Source organism: Tachypleus tridentatus, chromosome 4 (genome assembly GCF_004210375.1).
Source record: "Tachypleus tridentatus isolate NWPU-2018 chromosome 4, ASM421037v1, whole genome shotgun sequence".
NCBI lineage: Eukaryota > Metazoa > Arthropoda > Merostomata > Xiphosura > Limulidae > Tachypleus > Tachypleus tridentatus.
Window position 1 is genome coordinate 40,159,712 of NC_134828.1, and position 12,877 is coordinate 40,172,588.

The window sequence follows — 12,877 nt, forward strand, 5'->3', positions numbered from 1 at the left end:
CCCAGCTCAATTCGAGCTGTGTGAAGGCTAGTACATACCTATCATGGGGGAAGGGTGAGAAGTTGAGTTCCTCATCGATATCAGAGAAGCAAGAATCTTGGTAGGTCAAATGAAGCCACTACTATTATTATTGAACACAGATTTTGTTCTGTCAAATGGCAATATGCTAGATATATTTAGAGATATTTTTTCAGTAAAAAAACAAGAACCACAGATTTTCTGATTCACAGCCTCTCATGTTGAGCACTAGGGCCCGGCACAGCCAGGTGAGTAGGGTGCTCGACTCACAGTCTGAGGGGCGTGGGTTCAAATTCCTACCTCACCAAAGCTGCACTACTTTACAGACAATATTGTGAAATTTAGTTAAAACAGACGTTAATCATGATGTAAGGTAATTTATACTGTTTGTATTTTGTGAAACATTATGTCAAACTAACAATATTCACCTTTATTTTGTCAAAAACAGATTTTTGAAAATTCTTACATCTTCAAAGTAAAGGGAAGAAATAACAGACATGCAAGGGCCCCATTATATATATTACATGAGAAACAATATACAAACACAGTTTTGAAAAATAGTTTATTTTAAAGGTCAGTGCAATTTGCTTGTATTCGAACAATTGTGTAGAAATTATAAGTAATGTATTATAATCAGTAACATGGAATTATGACTATGATTAAAAGGAAAATTACTAATATTAATTAAACGTTTTAGCATTCTCCTACAAACTCATGTTATATTAATTCAAAAGAAAGGAGACAAAACTTTCATTAAAACTTAGTTTTTAAAGAGAGAAATATGAAGGGAAAATAATTTATATTTATTAATTATTATTGAACACATCAGACCAAATTAACAAAAAATTTGTGACACACTGTTTTAACCCTTAAACAGCAGGAATGTTGTAGGTAGCAGCATCAATTGATGATTGCTGCTGTTTATGGGTTAAGAAAAAGATTCAATAACATCCACATACTTTTTTAACTTCTGGCACTTTTACAAATTACTGAAAATATTATATTTAAATGTTTCCAAAATAGTACAAACATACTTTAAAAAAGGATAAGAAGAAATTCTTATGTCCAAAAACTGTTAAGCTTTTGTTTGTGTTTTTCTTTCTTTTTAATTAAATACTTGGATATCACATAAAATATAGGAATGGTCAATTTATCGAAGATAAAATAACTTCAACAAAATGAAAAGTAACAAACCAAAGAAGGTAGTGTCAAATTCTAAATGTTGCAGTTCAGAAGAAAATGCATCACCAACCCTTTACGTTTAGGGAATGTCCATAGCATCCTTTACGTTTTAAATGTAGCACTCCATCTTTGCTGCCAGTTTGTATTCTATCTCAGCATTAGTGTACATTTCAATTGCCTAGAAGAAAGGTAAGAACATATCCTAAACATAAAAGTAGATAACAAATGTTATAAGTAAAATTTTAATGTATATAAACAAAAAGAATCAATAAACAGAAATATTAGTAACTACAATTTTTCTTAAAAGTCACGTGTTGCCACCAAAGTGTACCTAAACATTAAATAAAAAGGAATAAAAATTCACATGCATTATATTATCCTTCTCTGTTACTTTTTTTCATCACTTTCTTAGTAACACAGTACTCTATATTGAGTATTTAATTAAAATATTAAATGTTTTGAGTTTTTCTACTAGTGAAATAAACTATAAAAAAGATTACTTCCAGAAACCTGAGTTAAAAAACAAAAATTATTCTATTTCAACTCAAACAGTACTTAACATCTATACACAGCAAAAAGAACAGATCAATATGGCATTACTCACATTATATCATTTGATTTATGCTCTGTAGAAATGAATTTACATTCAATTTAGCTCCTAAGTAACATAAGAATCATTATTGAGTTACACTGAATAAAATATGATGTAGGATTAAGAAAAATGTAAGTTTTACATCACATGAATAAATGACAAACTAAGCATAATTATAAATTACTTTATTTTGCTGTGTTTGTAAGACATCACTTAATGTTTGAGCTAAAGTAGGTTTGTTTTTTAACAAGTATTTTTGGTTGTATTTCAAATATTTTTGTGCATTATATTAACCCAAGATATTCAGAATGTAATCACTGTTGTTTAACTAGGCCTGTTATGGAAAGCAATTCATACAGTTAATACGCAGTTCTGAAATTTATAATATTGCACTTGATCAAATAAATTTACATGAGATTGGAAACCGTATTATCTTTAAAAATCACAATATGTAAAATGGAGACAGAAGCAGCAGTAAAACTGAATGACAGTTTCTAAGTGAAAATTGATTAAAATTAATATTAATTGAGGTTTTTTTTTATTCACTGCAGTGGCTTTCTTTCAAGAATAAATATTTATTTACAATTGAAATGAGAAGTTGGTAACTGCCTCAGGTAAATAGATGCAAACTGAATTTACTGTTTCATGTCCCTAGCATTAGATTTAATCATAAATTCTGCAAGAGATAAATTAAAAATCTGCCAGTTGTTCTCACTATGTGTTTACATTGCAACTACTAAGTTCAACTTTCACCAATGCACTTGTGTGCCTACTTTTTGAAGCTGCTGTGAATAATACCAAATTAAATGTTACTTTGAAAGCCAATTTAAAGTAGAAAAATAATATTATTAAACTTTTCTCTTCACATTCATACTACTAAGAAAAAAATCTCCAATTGTTTTTTTTAATTACTGGAAAAAAATTCAGGGTACTGGAAATTTTGAAATTTTCTGGAAAACTTCAGGTAGCTCTAGTATTGAAAGTAAAGCTGGTGAATGAAATTTTGTAGACCATTCTAAATGTATATTCAGGACAAAATAAAATATCTACCATTTTGTATTCTAGAGAAGACTAATAAGCACATATTTTATGCTTCATAAGCAAACTATTTTTGTGATGTGTTCTATCTTTTGAAATATTTGATAACAATAATGCCAAGTCCAGTCTACATAACAGTAACATTTCAACTTATTTCTTCAGTAAAGTGTGTTACAGACTATTTTCATTTTAGCATGTTACTAGTCTAAGTTCAGAAAGGTTTTAATAGAAACAGAAATACTAATGTCAACTATACCCAACTTAAAAATAAGCTTACTTACAGAATTTCTATAGTAACAGACTGACTAGCTGAATAGATGCAATAATCCTCAATACTGTAACAATTATTTGAATCACTCATTGAATGCTCACCAACAAACAATATAAACTCACTGATTACTCACTAGTCATGTTTATATTTTACTTTTGTTTATGCATACTCCACAAAGCTTCTCAATCCTCAACTTTCATGATTTTATTGTTATGCACCTTCTAGCAAATAACTAAATTAAAACTCTAAAAATTTAGCTTACAACATTCCCACTTTCCTCAAACATGAAGTCCCTTGAACAATCATAATACACAAATAAGACACTACACTAAACCATCCATTCACCAAGTGTTTTTGGTGGTTTCTTTTTTAATAATTATAGTATACAGGTGGAATGGTCTTTTATCTTTTGTCATCTCTTTCACCAGAGAAGTTTTCCTTGAATAAATGATTGAGCAAATCCACTGATGGCTCTATCTCTGGTAATCTTCTGAAAGTATTCTTGATAAGAACCCTAGGTTCTACAGCACATTGACTTTCTGCAGGCAAATTCATCTCTGAAATTACCCAGTTGGACATTCTTTCACCAACATATTTCCAAAGATAATTATAGGTAGATATCCTATAAGCTTGGATCATCTGTCCTTGTGGATTCTGTAAACTAAATCATATATTCTTTTACAACATATGGCCCTTCTTAACATCTGTTTAACTTCAGAGTTTATACTATCTTATGGCAGGAATTGTAAGGAAACCACTTTTATCAGAATTCATATCAAAACAACTTTTCAATTTATTGCTAGTTGATTTGATATTTCCCATGTAAACACACGTATGATATCAGTGTTGTTCCTCAGTCTCCCAGTATATTCTATGTAAAATACTAATGAATGATTATCATCTGGAAGAGAGTACAGACAGTCCAATAACAAACTATGTTCTCACCCAAACATCAGTGATGGTGGAATATTGCCTGTAGCTTTAAATACTGTTTTATGACAAATCAAAAGCAACAGTGGAAGATTTTGATTCCATAGTTTTTGAAGTTCACTGACACAAATGACTTACTGGTTTAAAAGTGTACATTGTATCTCCACACTATGCAGTCAGAAGATGGATGGAGGGGTGTTTTCCTGGTCTTTTTTATTCTAAGGATCTGACACAAGAGTGATTCAGAGTTACATCCCTGATCTCAGTGAAGTTATATAAAAGTATCCTAAAGTTGTTGACAAGTTTCTTTGTTGGAAGTTCTGCTTGCCTGTACAGGAACAGCATATTCTTCTAGCCATTTGGTGAAATAGTATGCCACAACCATGTTCTATTTATTCCCACTGTTATTCTGTTTCAGAGGACCAAGTACAATGACAACTGGCTTAAGTAATTCTTCAATGCAGTAGCTACTCACGTTATTTCTTTTGTGGACCTTCATACTTGCAGCATAATTCACATAATTTATGTTTATTTCCTATAGATTTTCAGCACCTGATCTAATGAAAATGTTTTCCATACTATCTCTAGTATCTTCTCAACACCAAAGTATCCAGTTGTTGGAAGGTTGTGGAGATGGAGTTCTTGTAATGTAGAAACTGTGGAAACAATAACTATAGTCTGCTCACTGTTATTTTCCAACTTCTATTTATATAAAAAGCTCTCTTGTAAGCACAATGAATTCCACTGTACCTAGTACATCATTTTCTTTATGCTGTAATGCATGAGTATCAACCATAAGGGTTTTTATTCTTGATTCACTGAATGAGCATTTAAAACTATTTATCTTTTGCATGAACATTTTTAAGTTTAGTGTTGGGCTACATTAATTCTTCATCATCGCTTATGGATTTCCCATTACGATCCATACTCTGTTGTACTTCAGGTTGGTCATCTTTACTGTCTCATGTTTCCCACTTCTCAAAGTGTTTATGCTATTAATTAACACATAATATTTGGGATAATGCAATAAAATTTTCATGGTTCTATCCAGTATGACACAAAATATTAGTTATGCTCCTGAAATTTCTGGATTACAAAAACTCATTACTCACTTCAATGCCACATGATTTGTCTGGAGTGTAAACTTTGTTCCACAGATAATGATGAAAATTACATTGAGGCTCCAGTAACACTCAGTGGCTCTTTCAGGGCTGCAAAATACACCCTTCTTACAGTATTCATTGCCTTCCTGTTGTAGGCAATCTCATGTTTTTTTCCATGTATTTGTGATAACATTTTTCCCACTATAAAGTCACTGGCATCTCCATCAAAAATGAGTAGATCTTTAAGAGCTTGGTGTACTGATACATCGGTATTAGTTAATTCTTTATTCATTTTATTGAATGCTTTTAGAATCAGCAGTCCTACAAACTTATTTAGTTTTTTTAATATGTGTAGAGGATAAGCTGTCAAAGAATGACTTCACAAAATAAATATAATAAGAGCATAGTATAAAGAAATCTTCTTACACACACACATTCCTTGTTGATGCTGAATTTTGAATAGTTCTAATCTTAAATATTAAACTATAAGAATTATTTGTGTTTGGAAACTAACATGTTGATGGAAGAATTCTCACTTTTTGAAATTAAGCTTAAACTTCTCTTTACTCAAACAATCCAGAACTTTCCTTAGCCCATTATAAGCATTATTATAGGTCTTTTCACGAGTGATTATGCCATCCAAGTACATGAATATGATGTTCCAGGGTATTTCAGAAAGAACACACTCCAATAGTTTTTTTAAATGTAGCAGGTGTATTACACAAAAAATGCTCACAATACAGTTCCTGCAGTAAAGGCTGTCTTATCTTTACTTGTTTTATCAAATTGCACTTGTCAATATCCACATTTTAGATTCAATGTTGAACACCATCCTGATCCAACTAACACATCCAGATTTGAGTCATTCTTTAGCATTGGAAATGTATCATTCTTTGTGACTTCATCCATCTTTTGGTAGCCCATATAGAACCTTGTCGACCAATCCTTCTTTTTTTACAACTACAGAAAGAGATTCTTGATAGTTTATCACTCTTTTCTCATTTACGATTTCTATCTCTTTGAAAGCTTCAGCCTGTTTAGCAACTGGATGTCAGTTAGCTAACTGAAATGTTGAGTCTGCATTTCTGGTGTTAATCTTATATTTATTTATTTGACCCAAGTCAGAAAGTTTATTTCATGAGCAAGGTATGTAATTTATGACACTGATCAACTGTAAGAGCTCTATAGCTTTGATTATACAACTTTTGTAAGTAAGGTAATAAGTTATTCTTATGTGAAGATTTTGTAAATAAGGTAATAAGTTATTCTTATGTGAAGATTTGACATCAGACTTCCTACATCTTGTTTCAGTTTGACTATTTTAAAGTTAATTTGGAAGTAATAACTGTAGTGCTTCACATCTTACAATGTCACATCCATATTTGACTCAAACATTATGGTTTGTTGTGTTCATGGCCCTATTGATAACATCTTTGCTTTTCAAATCCATAAATTCTTCTACCCATTAATCCTTTAGGACATGCTGGAGTATTTAGTTCTGTGCCTTTATCACTAGGTGCAATTTTATTCTAAATATGTCCTGGTATGACTATATCCCTTCTTGGTGGTACAGTGACTGTTCTCCTTATTGTCACAGGAAGTCCAAGTTATGATACAGTAATTACCATGTTGTGCACAGGGATTTTCTGTGAAGCTACTTGAAGTTAGCTTAACCTTGCATCCAGGCCTCCATATGAAGTCCATTTTCAATATAAATTTTTCCTTGGTGCCAGTCTCCCACACATCATGAGGTGTGAAGAAGCTTCCTACAGTGAAGTTCTTTCACCAGAACTTTACGTCAACTTGCCACTTGCATAAATCCATCTTCTTTATTTATCCACAGATGCAAACTTCCACTCTTTAATTAACAGACTGGGTTAAATAATTATAGATACAGAACCACTGTTATCAACATACTGCAAGACTTCTAGTCAGTAAACTCATGACATTATAGTGTCTTTTTAGATAATGAACTTCTTATTATACTGGGGCAGATAAAGTACTCTGAACTGAACTTTAGTCTATAAGTCTAGTCAATTTCTATTTTCAAATGTCTGGTTTCTAGTAAGTTTTTGGTTTTTCTTTTGATTTAGTTAGCCTCTAAGATTTTTCCTTACAATACTATCTCCTTGGTTTATTAAAGGCTGTTCCTCACACTCTTAGCTGTAAAGACCATATTTCTTTTACTTATAGCTTTCCCTTTTACTAACATCATTTGGAAGAAATTGTTATTTTCTACAGACTTTTGTCTGCAGTTCCTGAAAATATAACCTTTCAAGTTACACCTAAGGTCTTGTCGTTTATTTCATCCATTTTGTGTATCTAGCTGTCTAACTAATCCTTACATTTCTTCCAGACTATCATCAGAGGTAATTCATGTTTCTAGTTTTTACTGACCTGATTTAAGGTTTTTCTATTTCCTCTGTACCCTGTTATGGAACTTTGCCATGGATACTTCTTTCTGATATGTCACTGTGAATCTGTTGTATAAGGCAGCTACAAATACTCAGTGGTTCATGGTGCTAGAACTAAATGTATGGTCAGAAACTCAGTGATACACAAAATATGAAACATAAATGAATTTACTCAAGACCTTTGTAAACTTTACCTCCAAACCACAATTATTGACCATACAAATCTAATATGAATCACCAATTTTCCCACATGTCATGGACTTCAATTTCTCTACCTTAACTCCAGAAACTTCAAATACTTTATTTCTTATGATATTCTCACCATTTTGTTTCCCTCTTTCATGTTATCCCAAAAATTTCACCTAGTTATTCATTATTAACAGTTCTTATAAAAACTACACATTACCTCCAAACTCTTCTGCTACCAACATTTCACACTCTAGTACCTCCACTGCTCAATCTTCTCATTTAAGAGCTCCTTCAACACTTTCTAACAGCAATTTTAGTTCTGCTAACAAACCTAACCCAAATCACACATTTTCACCAATACCTAGTTTCACAACTAACAACATCCATTCATGTCTCTTCAGTCTATTCTTCACTACTCACAAGCACTTCATATTCCATTTCTCTTTTTTTGAAAGAGTCCAAACCCAATGTCAGTGTAACTATTGCATGTGCTATACTACAATCTTAGCAGTCCAATCATGCCCCCACTTCTCCAGAACTTCCTTTGTTTGAACACTATAGTTCATTTTTTACTAACATCAATTCTCTTAGTAACCTTCAACCTAAATTTTTTATGTCTCACTGTATATTACTTCTGGAAAAAAAACTACTCTTCTTTTCCTTGATGTGGTCAATCTACTGATATTTCTCACCTTGATATATGACAACACTCAGCCTAAATCACACTATGAATCTATAGCAGAAAACAACTTTTATAGAAACTTATAAACATAATGAAAAATACACCACATACCACCAATGTGCTAAGTCTATACTCTTTTAATGTACAGAATAGAAACATATCTTCCTTTCTCATGCTAAAAGTGCTCATCACAATATAAGCTCATGTCCAGTATTTCTACAACAAATGGTACCATGATTATCAAAAGTACCTCTTTATAACTCATGTTTATAAGCTAGGTAAGAAAATTTCCAACTGTTATCTTTACAGCCTTTTAACTTACTATATATTCCTTTTATTTTTCTATTTCTTTCTTTTTGATCATCTTTTAACTTTCTGTTCATTACTTTTTATTGTTTTAATTCCCTATCTCTTTCTTGACCTATTTTAATTGCTTCTTCAACTCTAATAAAGTTTCAATCTCTCTTCATCACTGGGCTGTCATCTCGAAATTAAGTTGAAATGCTATTTTATTTTCATCAAAATCAGTGTTATAATGTGTTCTATTCTTGGTAGATTATTTTTAATTATTTTTGTGAAAATAATGTTAAGTCCAGTCAACTTTATGATATTGAATTAATATTGTTTTCAATAACACTTGCTACGGGGCTCATTCACTTTGACACAAATTGTAGATCTAAATTCAAAAACAACATTTTAAATAAAAGTTCTGATACTCATGTTACCTACACCTAACTTTCAAATAAACTTACTCACAGAATTTCCTTGCTAATAGATTAGCCAATTGAACTGAGAAGATAGTTCTCATTATTCTAACATTAAACTTAATGAATATTCACCATTTGACTCAATAAACATATACTAATTACTCAAAACTCATATTCTAGCCTTCTTTCTACGAGTGCCAACAACTTCTTGATCCTTAATTTCATGAACTTTTAATATCACGATCCCTTCATCAAACTACTAAAATTAAGCATTAAATATTTGTTACACAACCATGTAAGAAGAAAAAGTTACCATGGCTTAGTTTATTTTCATTTTGATTTCACTTGGTTATAAAACTACCATTTTGTTAGATAAATGTTTTTTAAACTGAAATGCTTGATTGTTTAAAAAACTCAGATAAACATACATTTTCAATATCTTTGGACAGATCTTGGATCTGTTTCTCATGACACTTCTTCTGTTTTTCACGTTCCCTTCCCTGCTTAAGACCTGCAGTCTTTCGTTCTTCGATAAACTTTTTAGTGTTGTTGCTGTTCTTTTCACGTAACCTCCTGCATAATGGAAATAATGATACTTATTTATTGAAATTCAACTTGTGGATATACACAATCTATCTAAAGATTAGTTACCATGATTAATGATCTGAGCACTGATGGTAATACATGATAATACACAAATAAACTTAGCCAAATAATTAAAAGTAGGAAGAAAAATGGTTTTCAGTGAAATATGTTTTAAAATATGGAGGGTGCTAGAGTTGGATAGAAATAAAACTGAATATATAACTTATTTACTTTAAAAAACCAAAAAAAAACTACACATTTCTGTTATACTTGCATGTTTTTCAAACAGCCTTTAAATAAATATAATAAATGATCATATTATGTATATAAATAGTGTTAAGAGATTAATGTTACTATTACCTCTCTCTCTCTGCTTTGTTACGAAGAGTTTTATCACTGGATACCTCTTTTGCTGTTTCGACTGACACTTTAGCTTGACGGCTTTTCATTTCCTTACTTTCCCTGTAAGAAGAATAGATTATACTTAAATAGTACATTATTATGGACAATGTTCAGTAGAAAAGTATTATTAACTTCATTATTACAACTAATATCTATCTGTGATTGATTTGGAGTTTTTACACAAAGTCTAGATTTAACAGAATTCATAAAGAATCATATATAAATGTCTGAACAATACTGAAACTTTTTTTCTGTTGTACAGAAGAAACTGTCAACATTTTTATTTGTGAAAAAATGTTGTTTCAACACTTCACAAGTAATTTTGAAATAACAGAAATCCTATAAATATGTATAATGTTATATCTAGTGCCAGTATAACCAGTTTTTGATATTTTTCTTAACTCCTTCTGTGCCAATTTTTTTCAAAAGTAAGTTGAAAAAAAGTTAGGTTTTTCCTTTCATTTTTATTAACTTATAGTTATAAGTTTTTCTTTACTAATCTGTTTTTTTTTTGCCACAAAACATACTCAATAACTAAATTTTACATATCTGGATTCATAAGTGATATTCATTATTTCAATGAAACTACAGTGAATAATAGGAATGCTTTTCTCTGGTGTTTATGTTATATAATTCAGAATCAATCTGAAAGCGATCAGCAAAAGCATTTCCAATATTATCCAATAAGCACTAGTTGTAACACATGACAACATTAAAATAAATTTGACCAAATAATAAAAAACACAAACAGAAATGGTTTGCCTCAATTAACACTGGTAAATATGTTTTGAAACATGGAAGGTGCCTGAGTTATTTTAGGCAAACCACAGAAGATATTAAAATACACCATGTGTCTTCCTGAATGTATAACAAAGTAAATACAATTTTTTTCAAAATCATGTTTACTATTTTAAAGCTTTGAACTTGATTTTTAAGTTAGATGTCATCTTTAGGTAAACTGATTTCCAGTATTGTTTCTAGTACTTTAAAATGTTGTCATTTTTTTCACTCCTGTGTCTTTACTGTATGAAAATGGATTCAAACATATAGATGTCAATATTTTAATATTCTAAAAGTTATCAACTCTTCAGAGCCCACTGAGGTTCAATCTGACTTGAAATCTATAGGGAGTATTCTACACGCATTATCTGCAGAAGCCATATCAAATGCTTTTTTGCATCAGACACAAACCACTTTTAGAACAAGATGACAATATTTTTTTAAGAAAGTACAGAAGACAATCAATGTACTCAATACAGTTCCTATATGGAAAAGCATTACAAATGTTTTTTTTTTTTGTATTACACAAAAATTTCCTCTGGTCTACTACCAGCTCTCAAACCTGTGGGTCATAAAGTACTTTCTCTATAGACACTAACTGTTTGTATTCCCTATTAATGTATAGCTTTTTGTAAAATGTAAATCTTGCATGATAGATGTTTTCTTCTTATTCTAATGCTCAAGCAGGTATGATTTAAAAGTTTGCTGAAGCTTTGCTATCACTCTTTCCAAAATTGCAATTTCATTTGCAGTCATCCAATCAACAATTTTAATTTCCATTTTACACTAAAATACTTTTAATTTATTTACTCACCTCTCAAACTTTATTTCTAATTGTTTTAGTTGACCAGCTTGAGCCACCTCCATTAGCCTCTTCAGGATATCTCCTTGATATCTGAGATGGGCCTTTAACAGATCCCATTCATCCTGACGATGTCGCTCCAGCATTTCAGACCATTGCTTCATCTGGTCTACTACCAGCTCTCGAACCTGTTGGTCATTTGCAATGTCTTCTCTGTGAATTGTAACATAATGATATATTAAAATTCATAATAGGATGACAAAGGCATATCATGGGAATGTAGATTACATTACACCCAAAATATCAGTTGAGTTTCTTTAAACTGGAAAACAGTTTAATTTTTGTAGGCCCAACTGATACTGCAGCCAAATGACCAGTTTAATAAAAAAAAAAAAAGACTAATCTTGTATAATCTTGTTTGATTTCTTTCTTGTTTAAAGAAAAACATTTTATTTTTACAAATACATATACACATTGTTTGCTTAAAACTACACCAATATTGAGCCTTGCATTTTCACTTTATACTTATACTTGAAAGCAGGTTTTAGTTAGTACTTTGGTGAAAGCATTGTCCCTTGATATATATATATATATACAAATTTTCTGATCAAATATATAATATTAAGGTTGATAGAAATGAAATAAAACTCTATAATCCAAGTGCTTTTGAAAGGTGGACCTTTCCTCTTCAGGGTTAAACTGTGAATGGTGGTGTAACCAAATGAGTGATATATATATAAAGGGAGTTTAGTGACATCATAAAGGTCATCTGATTATCCAGGAAATGTTTATTTCTCTATGTACTACTGTTAGCATCTCATGTCCAGTACAATGTAGGCAATGGTGAGAGTGTATGTGAAAAGGTGTTGCGGATATTTTAATTTGGAAATGGCTGAATATATGTATATTTAAAACTATATATTTGAGTAAAATAAATGTCACACCTGTAGATTGATTGAACAAGATAAAAATTTTAAAATACCTAAAGAAATCATTTGTGAAACCAAAAACACCATTTAACTTACACATTGTAAAAAAAATGCAATCACCAATATGCAGGACATACACAAACAACACTTAGAGAATGTTTCATTTAAGGTGAAATAACATGTTTATTTTGTATTGATACATTAAGTCAATAATAAAATAAACATATCAAGGGTTTGTATTAGATATGATATA

General features: G+C 30.8%; 1 protein-coding gene across 1 annotated transcript in view; it reads right to left on the minus strand.

The window, feature by feature from the left end:
* Nucleotides 1-563: 563 nt before the first annotated feature.
* LOC143248905 (1-phosphatidylinositol 4,5-bisphosphate phosphodiesterase-like) overlaps nt 564-12,877 on the minus strand; it is an 86,675-nt gene continuing 74,361 nt past the window's right edge. Inside the window, exons 27-30 of the mRNA XM_076497851.1 lie at nt 11,708-11,908; nt 10,072-10,173; nt 9,555-9,699; nt 564-1,378 (exon numbers count right to left, since the gene is read on the minus strand). Coding sequence (XP_076353966.1) covers nt 1,310-1,378; nt 9,555-9,699; nt 10,072-10,173; nt 11,708-11,908 — 517 coding nt within the window. The 3' untranslated portion in view covers nt 564-1,309. The remainder of the gene's footprint in view (nt 1,379-9,554; nt 9,700-10,071; nt 10,174-11,707; nt 11,909-12,877) is intronic.